The following is a 27648-nucleotide window of genomic DNA, read 5'->3' on the forward strand; positions in this document are numbered from 1 at the left end:
GCATTGCTCACCTCTCAATCAGACTTGGATTAGTTCAAAAATCTATTTGCCCACCTTGAACAACTAGTGCTTGGACTGAAAACTAGGGTCAGAAGATTCTGCAAACCTCCAGATCTAGCTCTGAGGCTCTGAGTTTCAGTATTGGCCTCCTCCGAAATGTGTTCCCTGGTGAACACAACCTGTGTCTGGTGACTCCTTTATTTTAAGATTCTTAGATCTTAAAGACTTTGTTTATAAAACTCTAACCATCACTGGTTGTTACAAGCTTTGTAAGTATTCTTCAGTTGTTTCATGAATCTGTATTTTGGCAAATTACAGAGGTAGGGGGAAATCCAATTGCTAAATCTCAAGTCTATCCCAGTCTATTTTTTACACAGGGGTACTCACTCAGCATTGTTTACTGACTTTATTCTTAAACTAGAGGCACAGTGCACAAATTCGTGCACATTGAAAGGAAATTAATTAGTAGAAATAAATTTAATATCTCTATTCACCTTTTCTCTATAATAGACGTGTCAACCAAATTCACGATTGACAATGACAGATCAAAACACATGCATGCGATTGGCACCAGCAAGAGCTTTATTTGTATCACGCATGCATGAGTCAACTTAGCCTTTTATAGATATAGAATAAACTTGCTTAATTAGACCTGCTTTCTGATTTAGCTAAACATTTTCCATCCCAGTGAAGCACCTCAACTTCTCTTTCAGATAATTGTCAGCAACACAGCAGTAAATATCAACACAAAGCAGATTATTATTGTAAATCACACAGGGAGAACAAAGGGTAAAATATTTAACTGTAGCAGTGTTTGACTATATTCTGCACAGTGAGAAAACCTGAAGTCATTTTCAAGGTCTACCATTTCTTACTTCTTTTCAGTTGGGTCGTTTCTAAGCTTTCTAAATCTCTATTTTCCAGCTAATGAAAAGAAAATAGGATTCCACCTAGTCTCCTATCTACCTACTCCAGGACTTCTGTGAGGATCAAATGAGATGAGACACGGGAAAACGCTTCACAGACATTTAGTTACAGTGTAAAGTGTTTCCATCTGGCTATAAAGCAAGCCATGTTCCAGGGCTGAAGAAACTGCAAGGAGGCTAGTTGCTAGGGAGAGGAAGCCGGGCATTGCTACGTGACATCATTACTCGGACTGTCGGACACTTAGCATATTAGCCATATATATATGTTCAAACCCAGTGTTTGTTTACCTCTCAAATATTCTCAGCATATAGCTTCCATTATCACCACAAACTTCAACGTCATGATCTTTGGGAGCTCTAATGCCAAAGGCATATCTTATGCTTGAATCTCTCTCGTGGGCATGCACACGCACACTCACATTCACACTCACACAGAGTTAGAAAAGCAGTATCTGACCTCCTTCTGGGTGCCAATCACATAAAATGTCTTCCCTTCAAACTTCAATTTGCAGACATCTGGCCTAAGAAAAGAAAATATCTTTGGGTGAGAAGGAAAATAAAATAGCAACTGACCCAGGTACCTGGTTTTCCCACAGGAATGCAGCTGGCTCACAAATGCCAAGCAGACTGCACTGAAACAAGACCTTATCTGACCATCAGTGAAGGCCCAATGAGCAGGGAAAAGCCCCGAGTGAATTATACAGCAATGTTCTTCCCAAGAGAATATCCCCCGGCAGCTCAGAACTAGTTATTCCATTTTTTACAGGTGAGCTGCACCTTACTTCCAAGGAGCTCTCGAGGTCCCACAAACATGAACGACCCTAGCAACATGAAGGGGCCAGCCCACTGTGTGAGGTGGGAAGAATGTGGTTATTTCAGATCCAGTTAATGAAATGACATGGATTCACAATATCTGTTCCCTCATCCATCTCAAAGAAGCACACACACCACACTGTGAAATTCTCATTCCTGTTCTCCCTGTTTATAGAAGTGTATTTCATCATATATTGAGACACTCAGAATTGGGAGGACAGTTTGATGAATGGGTATCTGAAGGAGCTGCTTGATTAAAATCTGCCTGAAATGTAGACCCCAGATTACCTTCTTGGTGAGAAAATATGTGTGAAGAGAGGACTCTATTTTTATTCCTTTGATCTCATTCCTCAGATAGTGATATAGGCCCCCCTGCTTCTCCTGGGGAGAGTGGGGAGGGGGAGAACAGTGAGGGCACATTAAGATGTTTTAATTTAGGCAGAGGATTTTCAAGGGTGACAAAAATGGATGTTTAAAAAACAAAGAAAAAAACACACAAAGATTAACGTGAAAAGAAAATTTGTTTCAGTAACAATACATAGCTGTCAGAAAGACATGTGCCTAGCAGAGGCTGGGAAGAATGAAGTTGGCATCAGTACCCACCAGGAGGTAGGACCCAGAAACAAATGATTGTCCTTTCAACTCTTCAATGTACAGGAAAACTGAGGTCCAAAGAAGGGAGAGACTTGCAATAAATCTGCACTTGAGATGTGTCCAGTTCTAACTCCAGAGCTCAAGCAATTCAAAACCTGTGAATCTAACATCCTAGGGTGGGATGGAAGAAGTCCCCAGATTACCCATGCTTCCCAAAGTCAGTAGAAAACTTATTCTGGAATATTGTTGAAAGTCTGAATTGAGTAAAAGGCTATCACAGACAGGACAAGGAAGATAGAGAAATTGGGCATCTTAGAAAGAGAGGGATGATCATGACAAAGAGCAGAAGGTGGAAGGAGAGGAGTGGGCATTAGCTGACTAATGCTAATCTAGGAGAGTTTGAAAGGAAGGGGACCCCAATAGGAGAAGGTGGGGAGGGCTACTTTATAACGAGGTGCTAAAGGAAATCCTGAAGCCATAGAACTATGTACTGAAGTTCAGGCAAGTGCAAGAGAGCATTTCCAACCCAGGACTGAGGATGGATGCCCACTGGCCCATCAAGAGGAACTTCAGTTTCAAGTGCTCAAACCAAAGGAGTGAGCCTGCCACCCAGAGACACAGCAGGGGTGACATACCTGTCAGGGACCATCAGAGAGGAAACTGAATTGAGCTGAAGAGACTAAGCCTTTCCAATATTCCATCACACATATAATGTTCAGCCTTCTCCACTCTTCACCAAAACCATTTTGCTCTTGCCGAAACCGGTTTGGCTCAGTGGATAGAGCGTCGGCCTGCGGACTGAAAGGTCCCAGGTTCGATTCCGGTCAAGGGCATGTACATTGGTTGCGGGCACATCCCCGGTAGGGGGTGTGCAAGAGGCAGCTGGTCGATGTTTCTCTCTCATCGATGTTTCTAGCTCTCTGTCCCTCTCCTTTCCTCTCTGTAAAAAATCAATAAAATATATTTAAAAAAAAAAAAAAAAAACCATTTTGCTCTTTGACTGGACAGAGTGGGTGCTGTGGGTCACCCACCCAACTCCATCCTTCCACTTCTTTACTGACATAATCTAGGCTTTATTCTGCCTCAAGTTCACGTGTCCATGCAGATCCTGCTCCTCCCAGTCCCAAGCGGGTAAATCTTGATTTGACCACCCAGTCAGGAGTTCCCATTCTTCTGGGAAGGATTGGTTTAAGTAGGCACATGCGACCCAATCCTGCCCCATTGGATACACAGAAAGTATCCTACAGGACTTCTGAAAAGATTATCCTTGCTTTAATAGCAGACATGTGGAAGGCTGCTCTCCTCCATGCTCGGGTGCTGCTGTGTGAAGATGTAAAGGCCACAGTTGCACACACAGCTGTGCCATTTTATAAGCCTGGGGACAAAAGCTACCACCCTATAATGGAAAAGAAGAAAATGGAAAGACCCAAGTCCTACATAGTGTTGTTGGGCAGTTAAAGAATCAAGGAACTTATCCGATCTCTGTAACTTACTATGTGAGCTAATCAGTCCTCCTATTTGTAAGCCATTGAGAGCAGCCATTGCTGTTGCTCTGACCAAAAGCATCTTCACTGATACACTGGATAACAGAAGGTAAGTCTGCAGCAGGATTCAACAGAACAGAGAGAAGTGAATGGGAGGGGCTGGATCCCGGGTTGCTCAGAGGAACTTGAATGTTTACCCGCCCTGACCTACCCCCTGGTCACGGCTCTGGTCAGTAAAGAAGCTACTGGTGTGGAAACAATGGACACCTTCTCTCTGGAGGCAGAACCTCTGAACTCAGATACATCCCAGGTCCTCTGAGTGGACACCTCAGCTGGACAAATTCGATTCCCTCCTAAGACAGGGCAACCTAGAATGGGTTTCATTTATAGATAACAAATCCTTTTGTAATGAGGTTCCAAGGCAAAGAAATGAATACCAGGTACTCTATCTGACATTTCAAGAAAAAAAAAAAAGTCAAAGGTGGGGAATGAAAAACAAGATTAAGAAAAATGATAAGCCAGTTTTCCAAAGAAGCACTCACCATTTTATCAAATGGATTCTCTTATTTCCCTGAAATACCACAAAGCCTGCAGCAGTGAATCCCAAAAATGTGGTTGTGCCTGTTGAATCCTGAAAAAAATAAAAAGAAACATTTAGGTTGAGGAATATAAAATCTATATATATAAAACCCTAATATGCAACTAGACTGAACCTGAATGGCGGAACAACCAAACAACTGAACAGCCAAACAGTGGGTCGCTATGACTTGTGTTGATCACCAGGGGGTGCGCGTGGAACATGGTGGCTGTTGGCGGCAGGCAACAAAGCGTGGAACATGGCAGGCATTGGCCGTGGCAGGATGATGGAGCAGGTGAGTGGGGGTGCCAGACCAAGGCGGGGCGCCGGTCGCTGTCATAGGGGCGAGCCTCTGGTGGTTACTGAAAATTCTTTGCTCCCGCATGCCACAGTCCCACCTGGAGCTTGCACCTGCTACCGGCGCTAGCCCCAATCGCTTGGCACCGTCAGCGGGTGCAAGCGGTGGCTGCCGGCCCTGATCGCCCCTGAGGACTTCTCCACCTCCCCCTGCTCTTGAGGGGCGATCGGGGCAGCAGCTGCCACTCACACCCACTGACAGCACCGGCCCCCCTCTCACCCACTGCTGGCACTGGCCCCAATTGCTCCACACCGTCAGCAGGTGCGAGCAGTGGTGGCAGAAGCGGGGCTGCTGGCAGACAGGGGACAGGGGGGGAGGGAGGGCACGGCAGGAGGGGCCGGACGGGAGCACAGAGGATGAGCCAAGACCCGCCCCTGTGCCCACCACAACCTCGCAGCCCACAGTTCCTTTCAAGGTGCATGAATTCGTGCACTAGGCCCCTAGTAAATAAGTGATATGCTTATTCATCCTCACCCTGGGTTCATTTCAGGTTAATTCTAATGATTGTAACAATAAACTGAGTTTCTGAGATGGGATTTCCAAGGCTACTATTTCTAAAGTCTGGGTGAGGTCCAGGAATATGTAGCTTTTCCCTGTGAGGAACAGACCCTCTGTCTCTGCAGGAACCTCTTGGGAAAGTACAGATTAGCCGTAAACCACTATATGCAACTAGACTGACCAAAAGCATCATAGTATCTACTTCCAAATGCCTTTTGGGCCGCCTGAGTTCTCAGATCTTCCCTGTAATGTGGACAAACTGTTCTTGGTTGTCATTAGCCCTGAAACCAAAGACAGTATGAAACCAAAGCCCTGAGCATCTAATTGAGTTGATTCAATCCTACACAGGATTTCCAGCAATTTTCATATAAAGATATTTCCTACTTCACTTCCAGCCTCTACCAGGAAAACTAAGCATTGATAAATAAAGGCAAAGGAACAACAACAAGTCTAGTCGGTCTCCAAGTAATAAATAAACAGAGAGGCTCAGATTTGTGGATAAAACCTAATTCACTAAATGAAATAATCTGATTTATACCACGACTAGGAAGAGGGATCTGGCAAATATCCTAAAATATCTGTGTGGGGAGACCATAAGATTCATGTGCCAGTATGGACAACTACCACCGGCTCTCTGCCTCAGCTACATGTTGGAATCCTCTGGAGAGCCTGGTCTGCACCCCCAAAAGATCCTGATGGAACTGGGCAGCAGGAGTTTAGGAAGCTCCCCACCTGCCTGTAATGAGGAGCCTGAGACTAGAGCTATAGGACTGGCACTTGACCAAATACAACTATCTGTTCCCATCTGAGTCAAGAAATGTTCTGGTAAGACTCAAAAATTACCTTTAAGAGCCTGCCATACACAAATGCTTAGTTTAGGATTTGGGTTAGTGCCTGGTTAATGCATACTTAGTTTAACATATGGAAAGGAGAAGCCTTCTCATAAAACATTTCTGGAAAATGTGTGCATGAGCATCACCTTGGGAACTTGTTTAAAAGGCTGATTCACCAGCTGCATCACAGCAATTTTGCATCAGTAGCTCTGGGGTGGGCCCAGGTAATTCTGAGACACTTGGTCTGGGTTTCATGCTTGAGCGAAAGACTGTCAAATAGCTGAAACCGGTTTGGCTCAGTAGATAGAGCGTCAGCCTGCGGACTGACAGGTCCCAGGTTCGATTCTGGTCAAGGGCATGTACCTTGGTTGCGGGCACATCGCCAGTAGGGGGTGTGCAAGAGGCAGCTGATCGATGTTTCTCTCTCATCGATATCCCTCTCTCTTCCTCTCTGTAAAAAATCAATAAAATATATTTTTTTTAAAAAAAGACTGTCAAATAATAGGAGTAAAGGAAAAAGAAAAACAAATACTCCTGATGTCAAAGTATAATTGTAAATCTTTTCTTTCGCTTTCTTAATTTTTTAAGATTGCATTCTTGCTGGCAATGGCCTTGAAAATAAATGTTAGGACCCATTTCTTTATCCAGATGGGACTGGATAGTAAGTCCTAAATGTTAGGACTTCTCAGGGGTAAAACCATCCACTTGATGGGTTAATGAATTCATGTATGTGAATTTAGGAATATGTGGCTACTACATAGCAATTAGAAAAATTTGTTAAGAGTCCAGCGGCAAGAACCAACTACCAAAACAGCCTTTCCAATTAGGTGCTGTGGGTTAGGCTGTGGAAATATCCTAGGAGGGGTCTGCCAGGCATACACAACAATTAACTCTTTGGGGGGGGAAATAATCTTTAAATATCGACCTGTGAGGGGCAGTTACCTTGCATGGGTGAGGATCCACCCCATAGGTTTCCAAAGTGTGAGCTTTCAGGAGTAAGTTAAATTCAGCAACCGGCGGGCTCTGGCCTCTAAAATCACACACAAAAAGTTAGGGAGTTAATATGTAAAGTAACAGAAACATGGAGTCCCTCCATTCCATAAAATGTGATATCCTAAACTAAATAAAGAGCAAAATCCCTGTACAAATAATAATCAGTAAGACTGATCATCATTCCTCCCCGAGAGGAGCCCTCTGCCAAGGAATCTGAGCTCTTGCTCCCTGGCTGATGGCTCCCTAATAAACCCACAAGCACTCAGAGGACACCAGTGACTGTACACTTAATCAAGGTTATCAAGTTACCAATAAGTAGGCCCTTGGAAATGCAATCTTAATATGAAATAAAACGCAGCATCTGTTCTTTCCAACTTACTTAAAAAGATTACCGGGGTAAGTGACATTCCTTCTTGCTCAGGGTAGAAAGTGGCAATCCTGTCACCCCATCAACAAGCCTAAACAGAGCCATCTGAGTAAGAAAGAACCATCAACCGTTCTACTGGAAAGCCCTGGATTTTGAAAGGAAATCTCAGCCACTAGTCCCAGCACTGTCCTCCAGGGTGGTACACAAGGTCTTGGCCTCAAGGGTAGAAGAGGGCTACAAATAGAGATGCTGTGAAAAGCCCTCCTGGGGCTGACTTCCATACCAGGACTGTGCAGCATTCAAGACTCTTTGGCTGACATTAATGTCCCACATGTACCTTAGAGCATCTGAACTATTCCCCAAGGGTGAATATATAACCCTAACCACCAAGCGGAGTGAGCTATAGAAAACAGCAGGGACTCATTTTTCTTTTCAAAAGGTAAAACTTAGTGTTACATATAAAGTACATTTATAAAAGCAAAAGGATAGAATGAATAACCCCCAGTTCAGCATAGTGTGCAAAAGGGAGGGAGGTGACCTGGGAGGGACACAGAGGAGACTTCAAAGCATCTGGTAACATTCCAATTCATAAGCAGAGTTAGGGTCATGGGTATTTCTCCAACTATTCTTTAAGTTATACATATATTACATACACTGTCTTGTATAGTCTTTTATGCATTATGTATTTTGCAGTTATTAAAAGAAACAGCTCCTGACTTTTAAATAAAAGAATTACTGGATGAAATATTATGTAATCTAAGAGCACACTGAACTAAACAGAATTGATCAGGATTATAATAAATATATGTGCAGAGCTGTCTTTCATTAACCCTTTGCACTCGTTTGTTTTCTCGATTCCTTTATTCTACTCGGGATTTTAATACCCCAGATTTTACAAAGCGTGGCAGTAGAATAAAAAACTGGAGTTTCTTTTCATACAAACTTATTTATTTGGATTTTTTATATTTCAAATTATTGATACATTCAAAGAGTATAAAAAGAGCTGCTACCGATGCTAACCGTGTCGAGTCACACTCAACATCCGAGTGCAAAAGGTTAAACCCTACTGGTCCAACCAACATATAATTGTTTCTATTACCAAGCAATATACCTTTTTTCACCTACTATTTATAAAGGAGGAATTCTTTTTAAAAATATATATTTTGTATTGATTTCAGAAAGGAAGAGAGAGGGAGAGCAAGATAGAAACATCAATGATGAGAGAGGATCATTGACGGCTGCCTCCTGCACACCCCCTACTGGGGAATAAAACCCCAATCCAGGCATGTGGCCTGACCAGGAATTGAACCATGATTTCCTGGTTCATAGGTTGATGCTCAATCACTGAGCCATACCAGCCGGCCTAAAGGAGGAATTCTTTTTTATATATATATATTTTATTGATTTTTTACAGAGAGTGGGATAGAGTTAGAAACATCAATGAGAGAGAAACATCGATCAGCTGCCTCCTGCACACCTCCTACTGGGGATGTGCCCGCAACCAAGGTACATGCCCTTGACCGGAATCGAACCTGGGACCTTTCAGTCTGCAGGCCGACGCTCTATCCACTGAGCCAAACCAGTTAGGGCTAAAGGAGGAATTCTTATTCTCATTTTATTGATGAAGATTCTGAAACTCAAAGAGGAAAAGCAACTTGATTGAGGTTACTCTGCCAGTAAGTGTAGAAGCCAGGAGCAAATCCAAGCCTCCCTGGTTCCAAAGCGCCTCTCAGTGCCTGTACTACCCTCACTACTAACCGAACATGGTCAGGAGCCACCTGTTGCTCTCCTGGATGACATAGCAAAGCACCTGAATATCGACTCTTATAGAAAGCCTTTCTCTTATGTTCTAAACATTCATGTTACCAATGATGAAGCAATCCATCCCAGGTGACTGATATGTAGACCTGATTAGAGAGCCATAATGTCTCAATTTTAATCTAGGTCAGAGATCCCCAAACTAAAGCCTTCAGGCTAAATCCTGATTTCCACTTGGTTTTGTTCAACTTTTGAACTAAGAATGGTTTTGTTTTTTGGGGGGGTTTTTTGCCCTGGTCAGATGGGTCAGTTGATTGGAGAGTTGTCCCATACACCAAAAGGCTTGATTCCCTATCAGGACACATACCTAGGCTTTAGGTTAAATCCCCCAGTCAGAGTGCATATGGGAGGCAACCTATTGATATCGCTCTCTCTCTCTCCTCCCTTCCCCCACCTTCCTCTCTCTCTAAAATCAATAAAAACATATCCTCCAGGGAGGATTAAAAAATAGAATGGCTTTTCATTTTTCAATGGTTTAAAACAAATGAAGAATAGTATCTCATGACCCATGAGAATTATATGGTATTCAAATTTCAGTGTCAATAAAGTTTTATTGAAATATGGCCACATCCATTCATTTGCATACTGTCTAAGGGTGCTGTCATGCTACAATGGCAAAACTGAGTAGTGGCAACAGACACTATATGTCCTGCAAAACCTAAAATATTTACTAAATGGCCTAGTGCAAAAAAAGTTAGCTGAACCCTAATCTAGGAACTGAAGTTATGTCTCTTTGATTCCACAAGATCAACATAGAAACAGAACCTACCTCCAAGATTTGGTAAAGATTAAGCCGTTAACAGATATAAAGCAGCTACAGTAGAGCCTGGCACAGAGCATTTGTTCTCCTTAGCCCTGCACAGGAGTGATAGGAATATGACATTGGGGGAGAAGTTAGGAAGCACACTGAGATTTGCAAAACAAAGGCCCCTCTTTAAAATAAAAGTCCTCAAATCATTATTGTTTGCTTTGGGTTTGCCTGCAGATCTCCGTTGGCTAAGCATTTAAAAGATTTAATCTAAAAAGTCACACACAGAGAAAGGCCAACTACAAATGTTCAGAGAAGGGGGTTCAAAGCCAAAGGAGGAAAGGTGGACACCCAATAGCACCAGAAACTCTCGTGTCCCCCGCACTCACTGAGGAAGAACACATTTAATGATCAGGTTTTCAGGAAGATGCTAAGATCAATTAAATAGAAATGCTTTGTTTTATTCCCTCAAATCCCTCGCTGGACATTTGTTTCTGGCAAAAAGTCTGTTGGGTAATGGAAAATAATGATTTTCTAGCCTTTAAATCTTGCATCAGGAACTGTTCTAAGGTTAATAGTGTCTCTAATGAGACGTTTGGAAATAAAAACAGTGATTAGTTGAATTCTTTTTTAAGAACTAACAATTCTCTAACGATGTGCTTCTATGATAAATTAGGTGAGGTCAAGTCATTATGTATTTAGCTATACAGCTCCCTTCTGCCCATCTTGACTACTTTCTGCCAAAGAAGACCACTCTTTCTCTCTCTCTTATTGATCTGCCTTTAGCATTCCATTACATAGAGTACAAAAACATATAGTGTCCCCAAAATAAATGCAAATTATTAGTGGACATTAGTTGTGGAAGGTGTGGATCTTGCTGGGAATGACCTGAACTGCTTGGGGCACATTTGGCAGGGAAGGGGGTGGATTTGACTCCACCTGATCCATCTGGGTCTATGAGCTTCAGAATTCAACTCTTGGGTAGAAAACCAATATTATGGTCTTCTACAGCAAAGTAGTATTCTCAACTTGAGTTAGGTTGGCTTTTGCTGCAGCTTGGTTGCAACTTCAGTTCGATTTTGCTCACTACTGACTTCAAATGTGTGAGTGATCTCAGGACTTGGGATCTTAGCACCCATGAAACTCCACAGAACTCTCTAAATGTCATGGCCTGTCAACTTTTTGAGCTGCAGAGCATCTCCTTTGCTCTTTAGTATTACCCCTGGCTCTCTGCACTTTGATCTTTTTTCCTCCCTGTGGTCCTGTCCCCATCATTGGCAAGAGCTGTCCAGCCTTGGCCAAGGTCTCGAGTGTCTCAGAGGGATTTCATTCAGCTCTCCTCTCCTGTCCAACTTCAGCACACTGCCCCTCTTCGCTCAGTGAAGGCTGCGGCCAAATGGTGGTAGGAAAGTGCAACTCACTCTGTAACTGGCTTCTTTGGGGTCCCAATCAGTCAAGTCAGCCCACTCCTGGCCAATTCCTCTTCCTCCCACCATGCCTCCAAAAGTGAAAGCAACTGCGGATCTCCACTCTCCTCAGAAGGATGGTCTGGATTTTAGTACATTTGGATTTCTTTGTATCCTCAGCAATCAGATAGGTTTTACAAATACAATTTTTTGTAGTTTATGTAGTTTGTTGATGTTATCTTGGTGTTGTGGAGGGGGAGATCAATGTCTCATGCTTTTCTACCTCCTAACTGGAAGTGAGAGCTCCCAGTTTCCCATCTCTGATCCTTTACTAAGAGAGGAACATTGTCTCTTACAAACTCCGTTCCTATGCAGAGAATTAGATAGAACACTGCAAATTGGGGCAAATGCCATGCTATGGGAAAGACAGTGATGAGGCACTGGAGCTTGGCAAGGACAAGACTAGCTGGAGAGCAGCAACTTAGAAAGATATCAGAGCACTGTACAGGAAAACTCCGGTTTCAGGTCCAGGTCTGCTGCTTCATAATTGTGCAGCCTTGGATAAGTTAATCCCCGAGACCTCTCTTTCCTTATTGGTAAAAGAAGGTGGTTGCAAACTCAGTGCCAATGGAGGCAGAAAGTGAATTGGCTAAATATGGATGATGGTGATTCAAAGAGCAAATTATTCCTTTAAAGGGCCCTGCTGCTTAGCTCTAGCTGAGTGTGCCATGCAAGGGTCAGGGCCTAGTGTTACCAAATCACCCAGGTGCAAGTAAGCTAGAACTTAAATAAAATGGTTCCATTTTTAAAAGCTATTATTTGGCCCCAAAAGCATGCATCTGGTCAGAGTATAGTCCACATAATGCAGGGATTTAGTTTTTACAGGAGGAGTATTCGATGCCAAATCGCTGTCTTCACATTCCTAATAAGGGTGTTATACCAAGTAACAACAGAGAATGGAAATGGATTTGATAACCTACCAGGGAGAGAGATTCTGGGGTTTTGGAATGAGAGGTTAAGAAGGGAAAGGACAAGGGATGGGGGAGAGGGGTGGTAGAGAGATGATAGAGGGAAAGCACACGTTAAGAAAGATTAGAGCTATAAAATAATCTGACATTTACCCTCTTCCTTTTACACAATAAACACTCTTCTCAAAACTGCACAAAAACATTTCCTAAAGAGGCCCTTGTGATCTATTCATCAGAAGCATAGGTGGAATGAATTTATCATAGCAGGGCACTTATTTCTAGAAACTATAAATCCTTGCCAGGAAGCCACAGCATATGATTTACAGGAAATGTGAGTTTTGTGAAATAAAAAGAAATAATGACTGTGTAAAACACACTCAGTGTCATTATTCCTTTCAGCACAAACCTTACAGCATTAGATCACTGTGGTGGTGGATAATTGGATGATTTTTCTGCTCTTTAAGGGTAAGGACTATAGAGAAATCCCCCCTTATCTATGGTGGATTTGTTCTAAAAACCCCAGTAGATGCCTGAAACCATGGACAGTACCAAACCCTTTACATAGTACTCTTTTTCTTATACATACATACCTATAATAAAGTTTAATTTATAAATTAGGCACAGTAAGAGATTCACATAACATAATTTAAAAGAACAATTATAACAATATACTGTAATAAAACTTATATGAATCTGATCTCCTCCCTTTCCCTCTCCCTCTCTTTTTTTAAATATGTTTTTATTGATATCAGAGAGGAAGGGAGAAGGAGAGAAAGATAGAAATATCAACGATGATTGGCTGCCTCCTGCAAGATGTGCCTTTGACCAGAATCGAACCCAGGAACTTTCAGTCCGCAGGCCTACACTCTAGCCACTGAGCCAAACTAGCTAGGGCTCCCGCTCCCTTTCTCTCTCTCCTCTCTCTCTCTCTCTCTCTCTCTCTCTCTCTCTCTCTCTCTCTCTCTCTCTCACACACACACACACACACACACACACACACACACACAAAATAGCTTATTGTACTCCACTCACCCATCTTCTTGTGATGATGTTAGGTGATACCCTAGATAAAGGGATGATTCACATCCCTGGGGACAGAGCAGTGCGGCATGGAATTTCCTCGCACTGTTCAGAATAGCATGCAATTTAAAACTTATGAACTGTTTATTTCTGAAATTTTCCATTTAATATTTTTGGATCTTGATTGACCGTGGGAAAGTGAAACCACAGATAAATGGAGACTATTATATTTCCTCAAAACCACTTTACCACCGATTGAACTTTTTGAATACTAGACCTGCTCTGCCATGTGTTTGGAACAGAAGTCAGCAAACTAGAACCCATGGGTCAAATCTGGCCCACCATCTGTTTTGTCAGTAAAATTTTACTGAGTCATAGCCTATTTATTTATGTATTGTCTATGTCTTTTTTTTTTCTCTACAAAAGCAGAACTGAGTAGCTGCAATAAAGGCCATCTAGCCCCCAAAAAAACCTTATTAACCACCCCTGATCTAGAAGAATTATTCAGCCTCAGTGGATTTTACTGGCATCTATTCAATAATGTGAATCACACATCTCATTGTCTAGCTCACAGGATAGTATATTAAGAGGCCCAAAGCTGCCTCTACAAAATCTTTCTACATAAAGCTCTATTCCCTATACACCTGTTAGAATGGCCCAAATTCAGAACACTGAAAACACCAAATGCTGACAAAGATGTGGAGCAATAGAAACTCTCATTTATTGCGGATGAGAATGCAAAATGGTACAGACACTTTAGAAGACAGTTAGGTAGTTTCTTAGAAAACGAAATATGCTCTAACTATATAATCCAGAAATTGTTCTCCTTGGTATGGTATTTACCTAAAGGAGATGTATATATATGCCCACACAAAAGCCTGCACATGGATGTTTATAATTGCCAATGACCTATGTCTGAAGCTAATCCAAAAACTTGATGTCCTTCAGTATGGTGAATGGACAAACAAGATGTCCTTCAGTATGGTGAATGGACAAAAAAAATGTGCTACATCCAGACAATTGCATATTATGCAGCAATAAAATGAGCTATCAATGAAAAGCCATGTAGGAATCTTAAATGCATATTGCCTACATAAAAGAAGTCAATTGGTATGGACCCAACTGTACAACATTCTGAAAAAAGCAAAACTATGGAGACAGTAAAAATATCAGTGGTTGTCAGGGCTTGGTGAGGGTGGAGAATGATGAATAAGCAGAACACAGAGGATTTTTAGGGCAGTGAACGTATTCTGTATGATATGATATTGGTAGATGCATGTAATTATACTATTGTCCAAACCCATAGAATATACAACATCAAGAGTGAACCCTAAGGTAAACTATGGACTCTGGGTGATAATGATGTGTCCCTGTAGGTTCATCAGTTGTAACAAATGTACCACTCTGGTGGGAGAACATTGATATTGGGGGAGGCTACACAGCGAGTATAGGGGAAATCTCTGGGCCTTTCACTGAATTTTGCTATGAATCTAAAACTGCTCTAAAAAATAAAGTCTATTTTAAAAAACTATTAGTTAATGATATTGTGAAGGCCACTAAGAGCTATTTGCCAGCTGTTTCCAGTTTGCACCTTCTGGACACCTCATAGAATTGCAGTTCCTTGCTCTTGGGTAGGGCCATGTGACTGTAGTAGTTAAGTGGAAGGGACATGTATCACTTCCAAGCTGAAGCAACATCTTCCAGATCCCTCTTCCCTTTGGCTCAACAACTGGCAAATTCAAGCTTGGGTCTCCCTCCCTCTCACACCCCCGCTAACATCTGGTGAACACACAAGAGAAAGAAATGTCTTTTTTGTTCTAAACCTTTTGAGCTTTAGGGGTTGTTTCCCCAGCAATATCTAGCTTTTCTTGACTGACACAGAGATGATCAATAAATTGTTATTATATTTGCAAAACTGTGACTTCTCATTCCGACCCTCCTGTTCAGTCAAGGATACGGCACATTTAATGAAGCAAAGTTGACCCGGCCATGAATTTCGCTTTTCACTCAAAAATAAAAGGAGTCTGAGCACTTAGTGCATGGAAACTCTAACTGAAATCTTGGTCTTCTATTTTCAAGCACCTCAAAATTCCACTGAGTCCCTCTTTCACACTCTCTTCCCCTAAAGGAGTCTCTTACTCATGCCTCTCAAGCCATCTTTGTTCTACCTTCAAGCAGTGGGTAGCCTCCTGGGGAGCGGGGAGGGTTCTCCTTCCTCCCTGATTCATTTTCTCCCAAGATTCACAGCTCTTACCCCTTCCTCGGAGAACACAGAAGGAGACCGAGTCTAATCAAGTAAAAAAGGCTGCAGAAGGTGGTGAAACCCCACAGGTAAAAAATATTTCACTGTAAATCATCATTTCTGCTCATGTCTGAGTGTCTCTATTACCATCTCTTTTGCTCAACTGGTTCAGAAACCAGGTAGAAGACAGGAGGTTATTTTTTGGGAGCACTCAACCCCAACAAAGGCCAAGTGGATCCTCTTGGGAAGTTTCCGTAACAACAGATCAATGATCACACATTACCCATTTGCTGTGTGGGAGAGTCATGGGTGCTGTGATAACCTTGGAGAATAAGATGGTGACACCTCGATGCAGGCTCACAATGCTCTCTTCCATTTACAACTCCTTCCTGACACTGTCAGGTTGGCAGAGCAATCCAATTCCCACACGAGATCAACATTTTTACGACCTACAAAGGGCTTGCTGAACCCCCGGAGTGACCGGAGTCTCTACAGCAGGGTTCCAACTGCTTCTAGAAAGCAGCACCCCCTCCCCTGCACCATCAGCTTATTCTAGTCTTATCTCCCCATCCAAACCTAAAATCTCTCTTCTGCACCAAAGCTGCAGGAAATGCAGGACTACTTGATTATTAGCAAAATGCATAGGAAAACACCCTCTGCAGTTCTCCTTGCAATGCCACATGGTTTCTAGTTATTTCATCTCTCGGACACACAACTTTGACTTCTTTACAAGGTTCACATTTGGATGTTACAAATGTGTAGTGACACCGAACGGCAGTTTTGATCAAGTTGTGGCATTTACTTCCGAGATGTAGTAAACCAGGGTTGATTGGCGACCCCCTCTGTTCCCTAGGTGCACACTGACCACTTTCAGGGTTATCAACAAATTCAGATGCTGGCACGAGGGCCAATCTGCAGCTTTCTGATTATAAAAAACAATCTGGCATCTTGATTCAGTCCTTCACTCATGAAATCCAGTGGGTCACTAAGTCTCTCTGCAATGACTCTTGAGACATCCTTCAATGTTCTCTACTCCTGTTCTTTCTCAGGTCCATGCCATCTCTTGCCTGGACAGCAGAAATGACGAACTGGTCCTTCTGCCCACAGTCTCACCCTCTGATGCCAGTGCCAGGGTGATCGCTGTGGAAAACCAGCATGGCTGCCAAACCACTAGTTAAACCACCTGGTTGCTTTATGCCTGCCCAGCACCTGTGTGTTAGTTTCAGATAACGGCAAGGCTCAAGTCCTGACTGCTGCTCACAGGCAAGTCCTTTAGACACTCCAGGGTATGCTCTCTTCACCTTGGACTGGGAACAACAAGAGCACCTACCTCATAGAGTCTGAATGACTCTATGAGGTAGATACAAATAAGACTCTTAGCACAGTGTTTGGGCACCCAGTAAGTGCTCAATAAATGTTTATAATTATCATATGTTCCAAGCACTGACGGCCTTGCAAATTCTGATTACAACAGACCTTTCAATCCCATCTCCTACCAATCCACACACTGGATGTGAGTCCTTTATCCAAAGGGTCTCACCCTGTGCTCACTGCTGGCCCACATACCCGACAACTGGATATTGGAACTTTATTTTTACCCTGAGCACACTTGTCCCCAGAATGTAAAAAGTAGTCAGAGTGTCATATGTTTTCAGCAAAGTTTTGCATTAGGAAACAATACTCTAAATTACCTAGAGAGAAGATATGTTGCTTTCTGCAATTGGCATGTTTTTTTTATATCTAATCATCTTTATCTCTAAGAACAAAGGTCATGTTTTCTGAGGGGAAATATGCTGCCACCTTAATGCCCACATGTATGCTCTTCTCAGACTCGCCAGAAGGGGGAGTGCCAGCATAAAGTAGGGAGCTCCGGCACTCCCTCACAGGGGACAGTTTGTTCCAGAATTCATAAACCAGTGACACTAAGGTTTTTTTCATACTTACCAGAGATCCAATGCTATGATTATCATAATGAATTTTTCTGAAACTTTCACAGATCTGAATTCTAGTTACAGGCTAGAAAAATTGAGTTGCCTGAATTCAAAATTGCCAATGATTCCTACACGTGCTACATTTCATCCCTGATAGCCTATGCTAAGCGGAAGCATCACACAAAGCTTAAGAGCACAGACTCTGGAGCCAGGTGGCCTGGGTTCAAATCCAGCCTCTGCCACTTGCTAGCTGTGTGATCCTGAGTCAGATACTTAATTTCTCTGTGCCCCAGAGCTCCCTCATCTAGAAAATGGGAATAACCATGGCGCCTATCTCCTGGGTTGTTGTAAAGATTAAATGAGTCAATATGTGCAACTATTTAGAAGAGTGTTGGACACGGTGGATACCATATGTGATTTTGCTACTCCTGCCATTACAACACTGCTGAGCACTTGTCCTGGAGCATCGCAGACAAGGAAAAGAGGAGAATCTATCGCCCTGAGAGCAGCTCAGCAAAGGAAACCCTCTCAGGGGATTCTACTCTACATGGAGTCAGCGCTTCCAGCAATGGCCACAGGAAGGGGAGAGGTAGTGCAAACCGCAAAACAGGTTACTGATTTACCCTACATTTCATTTTCAGAAACTCAGGGTGGCTAAAACCCGTAAGAAAATATATGGCTCTAATAACTGCTGATGCTTCATAAACAGCCACCCAGGGGGCCCCACACTGTTGCGATTGTTATTAACAGAGGAAATTGACAGTGCCGAGGAATATTGTTCTGACACCTGAAACAGTCTGCCCATACCTTACAGACATTCTTACTTCACAACATGGCTTCCACATTCCCCACGGTAAGAATGCTTTCGCACCTCTACCATGTTTACAAACGTCTACCCCAATTACCTGAGCTCGCTTTTATGGATTTCTGCCATTTTTCTTTCCAGCTTCTGTGATTGCTTAGGGAAAATCTCAAACTCACTGATGTAATTCTCAGGATGCTCATCAGGATCGTAATCACCGAGCTCAGCTGTAAGCAGTAAAAAGTAGAGACAGAGAAAAAGATTAAAAACAACCACAGGGTGCTCATGGGATATCTCCGTCACCCAAAAGAGGAGCTTGGAATAAGCTCACCCAATGAAATGTACTGTATCCACAGACCACAGCCTGAGTGTCTGGAAGCTTATATTCTAGTTCAGATCTAGCTGTGTGAGCTTGGGCAACTCGCCAACCTCTCTGAGTCTGATTTCTTTATCTACACAATAAATGGATTTGAGTCATTGTTTTTCAGTGGGGCACATGGGGGTTAAACAATTCTTTATTAGACCTCCCAAGGCATAGGAGGACATTTAGCATCCCTACCCTTCAGGGACTAAGTGCTAGTGGCACAGACAGTCATTGTGATGGCCAAAAATGCTCCCCCCAATATTTCTAAATGCTCCCGGGGTAGGAGGTGGTATGCCAACTCTCACCGAAAACCACTGAACGGTCCCTCGTGCTTCCTCTCAGCGCTAACTTTCTCTGGGTCTAGGAGTCTGAGTCCCCTGGCTGGAGCTGCCTGCTCTGATGTGTGTGTAGGTATGGCTCGTTCGATGAAAAGTCACAACAAAAAGACACCCAAGAGGATTGCACATAAAAATAAATGGACTGCTCTTAAATTAAAGAGTGTGTCTCAAAGTATGGATGAGCAAACCAGTTTAAGGCTGTTGCTGGATTCTAATGCAGGGCACCTGCAGAGGGTCTTTACGTATAAAAAGAAATGCCTGCGCCTCTCTGAGCACCCTGAGGGTCTAGGAGAGGATGGACCTGATGTGCATGGACCACAGCCCGGAGCAGCAAAGGTGATGCTCTGGCAGGGAATATATTCTACCGATTCCATGAGTATGATAAGGAAAATGAGCAAGGAAGGGGCAAGCGTCCAAGGCAAAAATGGCCCAGAATGTAGATCAAAGATGGTGGGGAAATTGTATTAGAAAACTTGAGCACCAACATGACTTTGAAATAGATTTTTAAAAATCAAGATGCCTTGAGCCGTCTGCAAAATCACATACAACTCTGTAATTTGTATCTACTGTCCCTTCCTTGTTGAATCATCTAATGACTGTAGGACAAAACTGGGAGGAAAGCTAAGCTCTTTAGAGCTTCTTAACAGAATTCAAATTACAGAGCTCTTAAAACAACCTAAAAATGTCTACCGCATGAGGAAGAACTTTTAAAATAATACCTAAAATACCATCAACCGTTGGTGGGAAATTGATTAACTTGGCTGTATCAACATTTTTAATATTTCTATTCATTAAAGGTATCATAGTCAAAATAATAGATGACAAGTTGAAAGAATATATTTGCAAAATAGAATAAAAAAGAAATCCCTACAAATCAATGAGAAAATGGGCAGGAAGACCAATAGGAAATTGGTTAAAGGATATAAACAGCCAGTTCACAATAGGGGAAACCCAAAGGGTGAGTGTATGGAGAAATGCTCAAACTCAACCATAATCAGAGCCACACAAACCGGAACAACTAGGCATCATTTTACACCTGTAAGATTAACAAACATTTTAGGAAGTCAGGCCGAGATATGAGAAAATGCAAATACTTGTACACTTCTGAAAGATTCTTGATACATGTAGCTCTTTTAGAGAACAGCTGGGAGTATTTAGTCAAATTTATTACCCAGCCATCCCACTTCTGGGCATATATTCTAGAAAAACTCTGGGTGCAAAAAAAAGAATATGGTGGCAACTTGAGCGTTCACTGCCAGTGGGAGCAACAAGTAAAATAAGGGTGATACACCCTTCTGGATACCTGCAGCATTTAAAAGCAATGTATACCCAGCAACATAGACTCCCAAAACAATGTTCCAAGCATGAAAAGGAATAAAATGAGTTCTACAGTCTCGTTTAATTTACAAAAGTTTACAGTGCATATATACTAAATAATACTAATCATTTTATAAGGTTGTACTATATGCAAAGTCAAAGATATGTGTGAACCTCGTTGTTGTCACTAGGAATGGAAATGGAAAATAACGAAAATGGTTAATCAATCAAACATACGAGACCCAAAGGGATCAATGATAAGAATGGGTCATAAACTAATGATTAGCTCAACATAGTTTCAAACGACACACACCCACACATACAAACTCCTGTGAGCTGGCTATGGGCCTAAAATTTAGGAACGGGTATAACCCAATGCAGCCATTTCCCATAGGGAATGGATCACTGATAGGAAACTGGGTCTTCAGTGCAAATGCCAGCTTGCATAGGGGTTGTTTGGGGAGTGCATTGTTTGTGGGGCGCCCTTCTCTCTCCAGGAAAACTTGTGAGGAACAATGGACTCAACACTGCAAACAAGTAGCCTGGAAAATGTGCGAAGACTAAGAAGAAATGCCATGGAACCTGCCCGAGGTTGCTGACCCGGTAAACGCCAATGCCTCCCTCACCACAGCCCCTGTTTCCTGTCACTGACAGCCTGTCTTTAACTCTAACTTCACCTGAAGCCAAAGGCGGTTTATAAGCGATTAAGGATTTCTAACTATTCAAATTTTGCCTTCCATGCCAAGAGGAGTTGGGTGAGCAGCCTATGGTTCTCTCTTCTACACAGACATTGAGGGTCAAGTTGTGACAAATGACATACAACACAGCGGATGGCTGGAACAGGTCCTAGCTCATTTTTGAAGGGAATTCCTGGTCTGAAAAAAACCAGAGTTGGAGCAAACAGATGAGCATGATCGGGTGATGGCAAATAGACAGGGCAAGCCCAACAATGGCTTTTCCCTGGTGTGGAGAGGACTAATCGCAAAGGAACTTGAGATGCAGGATGTTACAGCGTCAGGGCCAGCTTCTTCAGGAGCCTTCCCTCTCTGCCCTGGCTGGACTGGGGCCCTGCTGAGGTCCTAGCAGGGAGATGTGTATCTTTCTATTTAGCCATTAACACATATCACAACTGTCTGTTTACTTGTCTGTCTCCTCCCACCTCACCCCTGGGGACTTTGTGTTACACTGCCTGCCACCTAGCAGCTGTTCAGTAAATGCTCGGAGAACACAAGAACAAATAAGTGAATGAGATAGTGAACCAACCACTCTTTCCCGAGAAGAAGAAGAAAGCTTATATGGGTACAATTGGACAAGTGCCCTGGTTCACGTAACATATTTAGTTGAGAACTTACTGTGTGCCCAACACAGGGGTCCTGCAGTGAAAAAACCCACCCAGAGACCCACTTCCATTGGGATTTAGGTTCTACACGAGGGTAAAGGGGATGCATAATAAACCCCAAAACAACTTAACGGGGTCATTTCAGATCTAAGTGCTTAAAAGACAGCAAAATGGGTATGAGAAAGGATGATGTAATGATGGGCAGGAGGGAGGCTACTTCAGTAGTCCAGGAAGACTTCTCAGAGGAAGCGACATCTGAACTGAGGTCTGAATTTCTAGTAGGAGCCACAGACCCCCGGGGTTTGAAAACACCAGCCAGAGGAGATAAGAACAAGAATCCTGCCCTGTTGCTATTCTATAGAAGGAACAGGAAAGATATATTTTACTGAGGAAGAATGGAAATAGGTTCCTAGGATCCTGTGTGTTTGTTTTGTAATTTGTCTTTAATATGAAAGAAAATGTGTGGCATGTACTGAATATGCCCATTGTGTTCAGTACATACAAGTGGCAAAGCTCGGGGTGGCTGCCTGGTTTTAATACACTCAGAATATACAGAAGCTAAGAGCATGTTCCTTCAAAGAGTGTTGGCAAGTAAAATAAACCAATCAGAGAAAGACAAATTACCATGTGATCTTACTAATATGTGGAATCTAACAAGCAAAACAAACGGAAGGACAATATAGAACCAGAGGCATGGATACATGGAACAGACTGACAAATGTCTGAGGGGAGGGGTTGGGGGGCTGACTGTTAAAGAAGGTGAAGGGATTAGCTAAAGAACATATATGCAGAGCCCATGGACACAGACAATAGTGTGGGGAGGGCACAGGGAGGGATTGGGGAAGATGGGAAAGGGGGGGGGGCGCGAAATGGGGGACATCTGCAATAGTGTCAACAATAAAAAATTTAAATTAATAAAAAAGAGCACTGGCAAATGAGAAGCCAATGAAAAGTCACATGGCCTCCGCCTTCTAATCCTTTACGCTACTTTCCCTATCACTCTCCGTAAGCATAAGCAGTTCCTACAAAGCAGATCTTTATCTGCATTTGTAACGATCTCTAGAGCTGCTGAAGAATGGCCCCAGCACCACAGAACTTTATGGATCTGCTTTTACTGGGCTCGCTATAAATGGCCCATGGACACCACTGCATTTTTCTAGCTGAAAAGTCCTTTGGAGGTCAGCAGTCCATTTGCAACTCTACTCTCTCCACAGCATCTGTGTGTGGTCAGTGAGACCACAACGAGGCAACTAAAGGGCCCCCATCATCGGGACAAAGCCTTTGTGACTTTATCTCAAACATAAACAGGATGGAGAGTCTCCCATGACAGACCCAGATTGAGCTTGCCCTTGGAGAACTGACCATTATTCACGAATGCCTAGCCGCGTTCTGAAACCCTCACGTGTGGCTTTGCTGCTTGGATTAGTATCGATCCACGTCTCCTTTAGAGAACACAGTGCTCCCTGGCTAGGAACTTGCCGTCCTCACAGGGAACAGGGAGAACCATGGGTTTCCGCCTCTGTAGCTCTGATGTGAGAGAGGTGGCTTTCAGAAGCACGTGTCCCGCCTCTGGGCAGGCGGAAGGACCTTTCCCATCACAGTATCACTGCCGTTCTGACTTTAAATGTGACTATCCCCCAGGGTGTCAACGCCTCTGCCAAAATCTGCTGTGCAGCACTAGCTTGCTCCCCGGGGAAAGAGAGCATCAGCACAGACACATCCTTTAGAATTCTCAGAGGGCACCCACCTCACAAAACCATAGCCCAGCACAGAGCATCCCTCAGGGCCAGGTCTGCCTATCACAACCCCGGGAGAAGGGTGGGTCTCTCTCCAACTGTGAATGAAGCTTGGAATTGTGACCAGCAGATGACTGTCATGATCCACGTCTTGTTCCAGTCCCTTTATAAGGGTGACATGCTCACTTGGCCCCTGTCTCTCTCCCCCTCCCTCCCTTCCCTTCTCTGATAAACATGTCATTAGCATTCATGCTACAAAGGGCTGGATCACCTGAGTCCTTCTGAACATCCCCTGCTGCCAGCTGCCTCCCGACTGGCCCAGGGGAACAGAACACCCAAGTCCTCCAACAGACTGTGGGCCTGGCCTCCCCTCACCACCCTGGTTCTCCCCCTTCCCTGTGAGGTGGCTGGAGAAGCTGAAGAATTAGATACAGTGTACGTGTACCCATATGAATGAATGAATACATATAAATATGTATTCTGTTCTGACATTTCACTCAAATGTTTGAATTTACATCTATCTTCGTGGACATAGTTTCTCCTCAGTGTACCCATTAAGCCCTACAGCTGGCGGTCAGCCCTTGGCACTCTGACATAGAACAGCCACAATCCTTCAGAGCTTCTCATAAGGTCACACATCCTGAGCTCTGCCATGGGCCTGGAGGACGCTTTGTTTTTGCAGAGGCCCCTGTGACCACCACAGCCCAGCCTTCCACCAGACCCTGCTGGCTTGAGAGGAAAGATAACCAGGGGCTCTGGTACCGAGTACCCAGCCCTGCCTGGCCTCAAACGATGGACACCAGCAGGATAGGCACGGGGGGAGGGAGGGAATCTCTGAACAGCCAAATCTGTATAGTCCAGTTCAACTTACCTTGAATGATACATGCACCCAGGTAGGCAGCATCTGAGAAGGAGCAGAGTAATCGACCGTGGAAAATATCTCTCTTAATTTGCAGGTACAAAAGGTACCTGCAATACAAAGGAAAGAGTCCCCCTAAGTGTCAGTGATTGCTCATGTTTTATCCACCTGTACCAGCAGCGCCCTACGCAGCTCCAGGAGTGGCTGAGACATGCCCGCCCCTTGGAGGGCCAGCGGAGAAAACGGAGGGGCCCTCAGGATCCAGAGAAGAGCCAAGTGTCTGTGGCAGCTTCCAAAGCTGGGGGGCTGGCCCTCTTCCAAGAGACGTGAGAAGGACCAAGGAAAGCCATAGGGCCAGCAGCCACGGTTCCTGGCAGGAGGCCCCACAGGATGACAACCACGGGTACATGCTTCCCACGTTCTGTGGGAAACCGTCAGGAAATGGGTGCAGTCAGTTCACAGAAACCAGTCTCCAGGACACAGACTCACAGTAATCAATCTCAAGATGACTTTGTTAGGAGGCCAGAAAGCAAATTAATTCCTAACGAGAGCTGTCATCTATTTAGTGTCCTCTCCCCTCTGCAGGGACAGCAAACTCAGATGCCTGCAGAGCCAGGCAAACCTGATAAGGAGTGAAAGGAGCTGGCATAAGGGGGCCGGGGAAGCAGAATGGAGAGCGCTGGCCCCATGAAGGGGTCAGCCGCTACACAGTCCCAGCCTGATGCTACTGCATAGAAAACAGGCCAAATGCATCCAGCTTTTCAGGAAATCGGGAGATGGATTTAGAAATTGTGAACCAAAAGGGGCTCCCTTGGCAAGCATGACAACTCAGTAATCGAAAGTAACCACACGAGATGTTCCGATCATAAGAAATTCCTAACTGAACGGGTTATGGGCGGGGGGGGGGGGGGATCACATTCTAAGGCCTGTGTGGTAGATTAAGCTCTACCTTCATCCATTGTTTTTGTGCATCTAGAATAACATACTTAAAATGTCAGTGTGATCTCTTCTCCAGACCTCCAGAGATAAACACTGGCGAGGGGTGAAAAAGCCCAACATTCCTCATTATTCTCTTTACCCACATACCTCTGTAAATTACGTAGGCTAAAGGTGAACTATCCTGCACCCACCCATGTAAACGAAGTGTGTATCCCTCCATTTTACTTTTTATCCATCCTAGAGATTTCTCTGCTTTGCTCCCTTCCGCCTCCTCCATCTGCAACCGTTGGATTTCATGCAAACCTTTCCTGCATCTTCTCCTTTGATTCTAGTGTGTAAGAGAAAGGGCTGTTCCCCGGGAGCATTACCTCATTCCCTTGAGGAGACACTGCTTCTGGGGACTAGCCCTCAAAAGCATGGCTCATCGTACACTCTTCACACCTTCCTTTAGGTTTAGAATTTCTTTCATTGACCAAGTAAAACCCTTTGAATTTTAAATGTTGCAACAAATTCTGTTTTTAAAATTACTGGGGCATCAAACAGAAAAAAAAATACACTTGCACCCAATTCAACCAGGGGAGAGGGACACACCAGCATTATTCAGAGTAGCTAAAAAGTGGGAAACCCAATGCCCATCAACCGATGAAAAGGTAAAAGACATGTGAATGCAATGGGATATGACTTGGCCACATAAGGAATGAAGTACTGATTCATGCACAACAGGGATGAATCTTGGAAATATTACACTAAGTGCAAAGAAGCCGGTCACAGAATACTACATATTATGATTCTATTTATATGAAATGTCTTAAATAGGCAAATCTTTAGAGGCAGAAAGTAGATTAGTGGCTGCCAGGGAAGGACTGCTGGGCTATGGGGTTTCCCACTGGGGTGATAAAAATCCCCTGGAGTTAGATTGTGGTGAGGGTGGCACAAGGTTGTGATCATAGTAAACCCATTTAAGTGTACACTGTAATATTTGCCAAAAGAAATGAATACTTTTGAAAATCCAAATTGCCTTAGAATAGTGGTTCTCAAATTTTGACATGCTGCAGGGCTACGAGAATAGAGATTGCCGGGTCCCAATTCCCAGGTGCTGCTACTAGTGTGAGACCTCGCTCTGCAAGGTCGCACAGTACTAGAAATTGATCAAATCTTTCCTCTTTTAAAAAAGAGGGTGGACTACCTGAGCAAATGCCATGAGTTTCTTTTCTACCTGCTAAACATATGCATTGAACAGAAAGCATTGCTTGCCACTTTGTGATAAGTTTAGCAGTAAAAAAGAGTTTCCAATCACTATTTCCTGATGAATGAGAGGTCTGGGTTCTAATCCTGTAAATTAGAAATCCAGCTGGACAAAAGCTTCCTGAGAAAGGAAAAATCAGCTTTCACAACATCAGAGCCTGGGTGCTTGCTCCTATCAGTCATCTCCAGAGATAATCATGGATGATTGTGGATTCGACATAATCCACTGAGCCTTCAAAATGGCTTCAGGTTCAGGTGCTCATTGTTTAAACACAATAGCCACTGAAATAATAATAATGATGCCTCTTCCTTTTGCATCACACCTGCAGAATGAAAGGATTATGCACCGAAAGGATCTGGGTTTCCATTATTGTGCCACCATTAATGATATTGCTTCTCTGCCCGGCCTGAATTTAAACATGGTTCTGACTAAAACATTAAGACCAATGTACTTTGATGATATTTAACCGTATACAGCATTTACAAAAAAAAAAAAAAAAAAAGATGACAGCATAAATGGAGAGGTAAAGGATAAAAAATGATTTCAAAAGTCTTGTTTGTATTTGTGTGGTTTTCCTCTTTTAAATCTTCCCTTTTCCCCATTGTTTCTTTACCCTGAAGCATGGTCATAAATGTGACCTTAACTTCTGTATTAAATTCATCTTAAATTTTAGATTAATGTTACAATAAAATAATTTCTTAAACAAGAAAAACTAAACTCTTTCAAGATAGGGTTTAAACCATAAGCGCCTGGGCATTGCACAGTTTTTCGATTCGTTTTGAATGCTAAGGACCATAATGACTAAGAAAAGCTCATCTGTACTGTGGAAGGCCTGAGCATCGTCTTAATTTCCTTAAGAGACATAAAAATGTTCACAATTTTCCACTATTCAGACCTTGGCTATTCAAGCAAATGCCTGTGAGTGCTAGCAAATTTAATTGAGAGGGATTTAACTCAGGTTATTAGCTACAACTTTGTTCTCTTTTACTTTCAAAGGGGACTTTTCTCAACCACAAAAGATCTATTGTTAATTTCTATTGTGACACTATCAATTTTTGTCCTCCACACAAGATTATAGAGAACACAAATGACAAAAGTGAGCCATTTGGGCCCCTGGTGGTTCTTCCTAATT

At 43.3% G+C, this 27648-nt stretch overlaps 1 protein-coding gene across 2 annotated transcripts in view; it reads right to left on the reverse strand.

Moving 5' to 3' along the window:
- Positions 1-27648, reverse strand: part of FRMD3 (FERM domain containing 3) — a 253370-nt gene that overhangs the window by 55855 nt on the left and 169867 nt on the right. For both annotated transcript variants that reach the window (XM_008142039.3, XM_008142038.3), the window contains exons 5-9: positions 24344-24441; positions 18482-18605; positions 7026-7113; positions 4360-4448; positions 1384-1447 (exon numbers count right to left, since the gene is read on the reverse strand). In XM_008142039.3, the coding sequence (XP_008140261.1) occupies positions 1384-1447; positions 4360-4448; positions 7026-7113; positions 18482-18605; positions 24344-24441 (463 nt within the window). The remainder of the gene's footprint in view (positions 1-1383; positions 1448-4359; positions 4449-7025; positions 7114-18481; positions 18606-24343; positions 24442-27648) is intronic.

This window comes from Eptesicus fuscus, chromosome 15, assembly GCF_027574615.1.
Source record: "Eptesicus fuscus isolate TK198812 chromosome 15, DD_ASM_mEF_20220401, whole genome shotgun sequence".
NCBI lineage: Eukaryota > Metazoa > Chordata > Mammalia > Chiroptera > Vespertilionidae > Eptesicus > Eptesicus fuscus.